The 8496-nt window shown below is 44.2% G+C and overlaps 1 protein-coding gene across 1 annotated transcript in view; it reads right to left on the minus strand.

The window, feature by feature from the left end:
• The window catches only part of CA10 (carbonic anhydrase 10), a 153384-nt gene extending 145184 nt beyond the window's left edge, over nucleotides 1-8200 (minus strand). The window contains exons 1-2 of the mRNA XM_054278701.1: nucleotides 7958-8200; nucleotides 6847-7354 (exon numbers count right to left, since the gene is read on the minus strand). Of these exons, the coding sequence (XP_054134676.1) occupies nucleotides 6847-6907 (61 nt within the window). The 5' untranslated portion in view covers nucleotides 6908-7354; nucleotides 7958-8200. The remainder of the gene's footprint in view (nucleotides 1-6846; nucleotides 7355-7957) is intronic.
• Nucleotides 8201-8496: the final 296 nt, after the last annotated feature.

The raw sequence follows: 8496 nt of genomic DNA on the forward strand, positions 1-8496 counted from the left end.
TTTCCCTCTAAATTCATCTACTCAAATGCTATTTCCAAAACATAGAGATGTCAACACATTTAGAGGGGGGAAAAAAAAGGGTAACGTTGCTTAGCTGCCTCCTCCATGCATAGGAGCTGCTGCTTTGGTTGACTCAGTGCACGATTCTTTCCATTCCATACTTAAAGCTTGACCAAATTAAGGACTAATGATAAAGGGAGAGAAAAAGACTCTATGCTTATTTTAGTATTTTTCTAAAAAGCACATCCTAATTAGTTATTTGTGACTTACAGCTGCTGTGGTATTTTTCTGGCAACAATATCAGAAAAGTTAAAAACTGTGGGGCATTTAAATTCAATGCTGTTTTTACTACAGAAATACAAATGTTACAGATTCATGAATTCAAAACAGAAATGTTTCCATCGGGAAACATACATCTGACAAGGAAAGTATTTCTTTAGTTCTGACCACTGATTTCAGAATGCAGTGTATGTGGAAACTGATCAACTTCCATTTTCCAAGATGAGTAAAAGTAAATTAATATTTTAGGGCTGTGATCTGAAAGGCTTTACCTAGAAGTCTACAGGAGGACAGACACCTGCCATCTAAAGCTTTTCTCACTGTTCACAGTTCAATTTTTGCAATTTTTAAGGCCCAAATCTCAGTAGCACTGAAGCCCTTTATAACATTTTTGGGAGTTGCAAGGACTATTAGGGTGGATGTAAATATAGGTTACCTTTACCTCAACTGTCACCTGCTAAGCACCACATGATAAATTCTGCCATATTGGCAAATTGCAAGTTTGCACTTATCAACATCCATGTGCATGAATGTGGCACTACATCACCAAAAAGGCACTACCATATTTCAGCCCTCTATTTTCATGACAATAATAGCTTGCTATGTTACCTCCAAGAAATTCCAATAAAAGACCCTTGGCAACTTTTAAACTATCAATGGTTAAAACCAACAATAAAATACTCTAGAACTTTGAATTCAACTGTAAATAGGTTTGGCTGTAAAGCCTCCCCTCTCTCAAATGCCAGATTATTATCCTTTGAAAAAAATTATTTCCTATCTATTTACAAATAATGTTTCAATTCATTTACCGTAGTGCATTTTTTTTTTGCTAACTGTACTTTCTGATTGCATTACAATGGAAATGCAGTCCCATTGTACAGTGTTGCCTCTAAACCAGGCAATTACAATTTGATCCCTATTTCCTATTCCTCCCAACATGGTGTGCAGCAGAAAAGATAAAAACAAGACAGGAGAAAAATAACACTTATGCCAGTATTTCAGTACTGCCCATAACTGACTGTCATCTAGTTTTGTCTGCTGCTTGAGCTGGTAATGAGATAGTGATGGAAGAGTTTTATACAGTTCTCTGTTAACAGCCCAGATGAGCCAATCATCCTCTTCAGTTTTTGCCATGTTAAGTTTAGTCACAAACAATCAGCAATGATGAAAACAGCAACTCTCTCCTCAGCTGAATTACCACCTTTCAACCAAGTAAAAAAGTGATACTTTGACCAATAACAACAAAGAAAAAACCCAATCTTTTAGAAAGAGCAGGAATTCCTTGTTCATTCTTATGCAAGGAATATTCAAAATGCAAATGGAAACCCATTTCAATCCTTGCTATGTTTAAAATCTAGCTGTTGTAGAATTAAAAACTGAGAACTTTCCAAAAATGTCCAGGGCAAAACTTCTTGATAGCCTCAGCTGCATTTTAAAGAGCACCCTTAAACTGAGAGCACTTAATTTGAGTGGGGTTTGATTCCTTATTTTAATAATTTTATCTTGGAGACTTGGTATCTAGTTCAATTGGATTGCAGTGAGGCAATACAACAAAGTGAAGAGGTGTGAAAACTGGGTATCTACATCACTGAGATTTGGAAAAGAACAGCAGCAATAACCAGTTTCTTTCCACCAGTTTATTGGATGGAAAATAGCTCAGCCTAATATGCACAAAAACTATTCAGAAACATTCCCTTCTACTACTTTAACATAAGCTAAAAATATGTGTGTTGTTCCAGCACTTTAGTGCCTATCTGGTCATGCTCTAGTTGTAAAACTAACAATAAAAAAAAATATAAAAAATACAAGATATGCACAAAAAAAAGGTAAAAGCAGACATTTACAGAAGACTACAAAGGCTATTTCCATCGAATTTTCAAGCAGAAACGTCTTCACACCTTTTGAGAAAGTGGAAAAAAAAATCACTAAAGTGAGAAAGCATTCCAGAGCTGAGGAACTGAGAGTGTCCAGATCCAACCTATGGTCCCTCCATTCTGTGAATGTGAGCAGACAGACTGAACCCATGTGGATTTTCAGTAACATCAACAAACTCCAGGCAGACATGAGGTTTGCCCATAGACATGAGGCTCTGGAGATGGTATTAAAGCAGGAAAAAAATACTGTAATGGGTAAAGTTCTTAGTTACCAGAAACCCTCCACATGTTACACCTTCCTTTATGCCTAGTGCCCACTTTTATATGTGTGTGTGTATAATTACATGTATGTGCTATATTCTCTCCCCTAGGATATTACATATCTTTCTTTAAAAAGTGATAGAAGAAGCTATTTCTGTGACACTAGTTGAGGATAACTAACACTGTTTCAACATTTTTGTCCTAACATAATGAACCATTCACTGTTCTAATGTTGGACATTAGAGCTTTGATATTCTTCTGGTCTACAAGAATACTTCTGTCTGAATTATCTCAGGTTGTGTAATGCTATGAGAAGACGAGTTATCAGACTTTACAGACCATGATTCCACAGGTAATTCCAGCCCTGGCATAATTTAGAGTTCATACAGGGCATCTCTGTGTTATGCCAGATAATAAGAGCTCAGAGACTGCAGAAGCTCCAAGACCAAAATGACGTGTGAACGTGCTCCAAATCCACCTCCAGTCCTCAGTGCCAGGAGATGCCATACCAGATGCTCAATACATACTGGAATTCCTGGATAGATGAAGGTTTTTTTACACCATCTCAGTTGTTTACCATACAGGATTTATGGCTCTTGTACATTGCCCAATAGGCCACAGAAGGTGCATCATAGAAGGGATTTGGCCCCATGTGCCTTGACAGCATGGCAAAGGATGAAAATACCTCCAAATAACAAGACAGCTTTCATCCATATTAGTTCCCAGAAGCCAAACCAAGAAGAGGTAGTATATCAATTCATAGGAAGGCACAAATATGTTGACCATGTAGGTTTTAGAAATAATTTGGTTGATGTATTAACAGAAAATGCACATGGAAATCTTCTTAACAACTTCACACAACTTCATTTTCTTATTTAACCAAGAATCCTGCAAAGTTTTGAAAACAACTTCCTAGCCTTTTTTTCTTTAAATTGATTACTAGTATTGAAATTCACAAAAAACCTTCCTTATATTTGCTCATACAAATTATTGTGTAAGCAAAGGTGACAGCCGCCTGAGAACATTGATGCTAGTTCATATTTGGTGGTATTATTACTCAGGAAGGAAATTCTGGACATCATACAACTCCTACCTTCTTTGTGTGTAAACAGTGTCATTCCTGTGCCAGCAGTATCTGCATCTTCAAAGGAACAACATCTAGTCAGGGCTGATTCCAGCGTTCTGTCCACAGGACATCCTCACTACCTTTGCTCTGTGCTCCCTCTATGCTGAACAATATCATTAAAAGGAGAAAACCTCAAAAGTCATAATAAAAATAATGACTATTTTTCCCAGAAACTACAATTGAAAGGACTAAATATGACTTTGAAGGAAAGCAAGGGCTTTCATTTCTGTCTAAAGGACAGAAATGGTTTTTGTGGTCCTCCAGCCTGTTTGTATTTCACATTTGCATCTGCACAAGGAAACTAGATTCTCTTTTCAAACAAGCAATTCCAAGTAGCAAACACCTTAATTCGGTATGCCAAGAAAATAAAAATATTGTTCCCAAAGTTCACAGATAAATTATTTCCCAAACACATGGAAGAGCCAGTAATAAAAAAAAATAAAATTTCTAAACCTCAGTATAATTTCTTCCAAAACAATCAATCTCTGATATGCACAAGTAACTGACTCATAAAAAAATTTAGTATAAAATATTTTGAAAATATATATACACCTCTTTTTAAGAGATTACATTACTTTCCATATACTAAGTCTCCAATAATTTATGAATGTAAGACACCCAAGAGTCAACTGTATACCTTCATCATTACTTATTTTAAATAAGAGACACAGCACAAGTGCTACATTCAGCATAATTTATACTTAAATGTTATATAAATACACAGCAAAAGACATAACACTGAGCCTGTGTTGAATAAGTTTTATTAATAATGATTAAAGAATTTAACAGTGCTCAATTCAGTGAATGACATTATCCCCTTGAAGAGCAACCCCTAATAGGCCCTAATCCAAATAACCACTGGAATTAGCAGGAGGAAGATCACAGGTTTAAACAGACACTGAATCAAGCACTTGCTAATGCTCAGGAAAGATCCACGTACAGCAGACCTGTCTCGAGTCTTCACTGCTGAAACAACTGAATGAATAAGAAAGGAAAAAAAAAAAAAAAAAAAAGAAAATACTGCCACACTCCTTAATTCACATTCCAGTAATTCAGTAATTTGCAGCACTAGTGCTCAACTAGTGGGTTTTTAAAGTAACACGTTGAATAAATGACCAGTGCTGAAGCGCTAAAATACAATCGGCAATCCTGTGTTGAGGCAATCCCTTAACAGGCTTCATGACATCTCTTACTCGCACTGTTATCCAGACATTCCGGCTAGATAATTTGCTACAAAACCCAGTGTAAAAAGGATGGCAGAGGCAACATACAGAGCATTAGTGCAACTCAGATATCTACAGATCTTAATCCTTTTTACTAAGACGACAGATAGCGAGGAATCCTGAAAAAAAAACCCAAAATCCCCAGGAAAAAAGAAAAAAAGAAAACAAGACTGAAGCATGTATACATCCTCTGTGTGGTCAAAATTAGCATCCCATCATTCACTCATTCCCTTTATTCCCTCCAAAACAAAAAAAAAAAAAAAAGGAAGAAAAAAGAGAAAAAGGAAGAAAAAAGAGGAAAAGCAAGCAAACACGGTGTGAGTGTGTACAGTATCAGGTATTAGTGCTAGAGGGAGATGGAGAGCGATGGGAGCCCCTGCAGGACTGATGCCACTGCTTCAGAAGCCCGGGCTCCCCTGCCTGAACAGGGAAGGAGGGCGGGAGCTCAAGGAACGCTGACAGCGAAATGCATGGCACAAGCAGTCGCACAGAATGGGACAGCTTCTTTCTGTCTCAGGATATTACTGTCACAATGGCCAAGAGAGCACTGAGCTGCAGTTTGCTATTCCCACTGTGGTACTTTAAAAAGTACCTGATCTGAGGAGCACTGGACAGGTGGCACATCCCACCGAGCTAAAGAGATAAGTGTGAGATTTCAGCGACGAGAGGCAGCAGGTTTTGCCGTTCTAACAAGCGAGAGAGAGAATTTTTCCGGTGGCACCAATGGCATCCCGTGGAAGGTCAGCCTGGGGTGCTGGCAGTGTCACCCGCATGCCTAGTGGCAGATGGTGCCAGTCTGCAGGGATAAGAGGAAGGCTGACGCACACTGTGGGCTGACAGCGATGTTATTTGCTCAGGAATAAAGGAGCTTTGGGGCAGGTGCAGGCTGGACAAATTAACAGGGATGCTGAGCCCCCAGCGTTGATGTGTGCCCAGCCCGGGGGCTCGAGGGGTGGTGGATAAACTGGGAGCTGCTGCCAGGGGGCTGCGGTTGGGACACAGCCCAGGCCAATCTCTGCATGCTCCCAGGAGAGCTTTGGAGCTGCCTCTCCTCACGGACATCCAGGCTGAACACTGAGATGGCCACCAGCACCCCGGATCTCCCTCCGGCAGCGTCTTGCTTGTGCTGCTTGCAGCAGCGTCTTGCTTGTGCTGCTTGTGTTCCCATTTCTGGACTTATGCAATGGCTGGAGGGCAGAGGCAGCCTGTGGCAAGTGGGGCAGTGGGAGATGCAGGCAGCCTGCACACCCATGGGGGGGCTCCCCGAAGTGTCCCGAACTAGAAAACTGGCCACCTCACCACCCCTGCCTCCCGCAATGTAATTATTCCAGCATGACCGACACGACAAATTAACAAGGGCTTTTGCAGTCAAAGAGAGTGTTTTCCCCAAGAATAAACTGTTCAAATCCTTTATGCTAGACAACTAGCCATGCCTATTCATTAATTGCACAAGCTCTGGTGACAACTGAAATGACCTTACCTTCTACATATTGAAGGGAGAGCAATCTTTGCAAGCTTAAAATAAAGCTGTAAATCCCAGCCAGCCACAGAGGATCCCTGAATGGGGCTTTTTTTTTTTTTAATAAAAAAAAATTCACAGCACAGACACAGTAAAGCTCATTTTAAAAGCAGAGACACTTTACTGTTACCCTTTGCAGACCCTGAATCGTGGCACCAGAACTTGACAACTCCATCAACAAGCCACAAGCCCTTCAGGATCTGCACATCAGCCAAGCTTAAGAACTTCAAGAGATATGAAATTCTGGGATCACGGCAATGCTGCAAATAATTACCACGATCAGGTACACTGGAATTATAAGCATCTTCTTTATCAGTACACCGTATTGTCTACTGCAACCAATGAATGGTAATTAAGACACACGTATTGGAATTATGTGGGAGAGGGAAGTGATGAGAGTCGATTTCTGTCACAACCCACTCACACTACATCATCCATGGATTTTTCAACTACAGTTTTGACCTGGGTTTAACTGTTCCTCTTGCCCCTTAATAAGGGGACACTTGGGAACCCTGTACGGTATCTCCCCCCCGCTCCCTTGCCCTTTCTGTGCTTGCCGCATACCTGAAATGCAGACGATGAAATTCGCTTGCAGAAGAAAAAGCACCTCCCAAACAATTTCCATCCTCCGATTCTCATGCCAAGTGCATCCCTCGGCGAAAAAAAATAACAAAGATCAATATCGCAGTTTGAACGATCCCAGCAAATTTCCTTTCGGACTTGCAGACTGTATTCCCCAGATGTGCTGACAACACATGTCCGAGCTCTCTCTCCGCACGGCTCAAGCGAGATCCCTTCCCTTTCTTCGCCCTCCAAAAAAGATCACGAAGCCAACTGCCAACACCGGGCTCTTCCTCCTCGAGCGAGAAAAAATTCCACCAGATTTCCCAACACGACATAGACAACAAACCCCGACCGATCCGATATCCGGAGAGTCTCTCTATTCCAGGGGCGGCCAGGCGCAAATTAACCCCAAAACTCCGCACGTCTCAGCGGGGCAGTGCCGGCATGCCGGGCAAGGAAGCGGCGGAGGGAGGGGGGGATTCCCCTCCTGTTGCTGCTGCTGCTGCTGCTACAGAATGAGCGGAAAGAGATTAATACCGGCGGCAAGCCCCACCATCCGCGCCGCGCTCGGAGCGCGCAGCCCCGGCTCCGGCCCCGCCGCAATCCCGGCGCGCCGCGGCGGCTCCGCCGAGCGACTGCAGGGGTCGGGCTTGCCCCGCGCACCGAGCGCCCTGCCCCGGGATGCACCCCCGCAGCCCCCCGCGAGTGAGAACGGGGCTGGATGGCAGCGGAGGAGGGCTGTGTGTGTGTGTGTGTGTGTGTGTGTGTGTGCGTGCGTGCCCCAATGCGAACGGCACCAAGCGCGGAGTCCGCATCAAGCGCGGCTTGTGCGCATCGCCCGGCTTGGCTGAGGACGCCAGTATTTTAAAACTTATTTAAACAAGAAGGAAAAGACATTCAGACCCAAACTTCTGTCAGGTTGGTGGCGGAAGGGCGCCGGGAGGCTCTAAGCGAGAGTTAGCGAAGTGCCTGCGCTGCAGTGCATATCTGATAGCATTCCCCGGGTACATCAGTTCTGCAGAGCCTCCCCTCCCTCCCCCGGCCACAAAAAAAAAAAAAAAAAAAAAAGAAAAAGGAGCTCCAGTTTTGGGGCAACCGCTCACTTACTTACCCCCAGATATCCTCCAGGTTATTATCTCTCCCAGCTCACCGGACGTGCCGCTCCAGCCTGCAGTTCCAAACACAAATCGAGGTCAAGCCGCGAGCCGTCGGCTGCCACCGCCTACCTCCACCTCAGCTGTCGGGAGGTACCATAGCTGCTCGGAGCTCCCCCTGCTCCGCGGACCACAGCTACTCCGCCATGTCCCCGGGCTGCAGCCGGCGCTGCGGGGGCCGCGGGCGGCAGCGGCGGGCACGGCGGGGCTGGGGCGGCGGCGCGCACGGGCGCGGGCTGGGGGCGCGCTCCGCCGCGGGGGCGGCGCTTGCGCGGGCGGCGGCGGCGGGGCCGCTCTGCGCCGGGACCGGGCCGGCCGGAGCGGGGCCACACGGAGGGGCACGCCCGACCGACCGACCTGCCTGCCACGGGCTCGCCGGGCTGTCTGCTGCATTCCAGAGGGTGTTGCTCGCTTGTGTTTAAATGTGCGGCCGGTTTGATTTTGCTCTCCTGGAAAAAAAAAAAAAAAAAAAAAAATAAAAAAGAGGCGCACCTGG

Source organism: Melozone crissalis, unplaced genomic scaffold, assembly GCF_028551555.1.
Source record: "Melozone crissalis strain CALT ecotype California unplaced genomic scaffold, PUWL_Pcris_2 ptg000026l_1, whole genome shotgun sequence".
NCBI classification, from domain to species: Eukaryota; Metazoa; Chordata; class Aves; order Passeriformes; family Passerellidae; genus Melozone; species Melozone crissalis.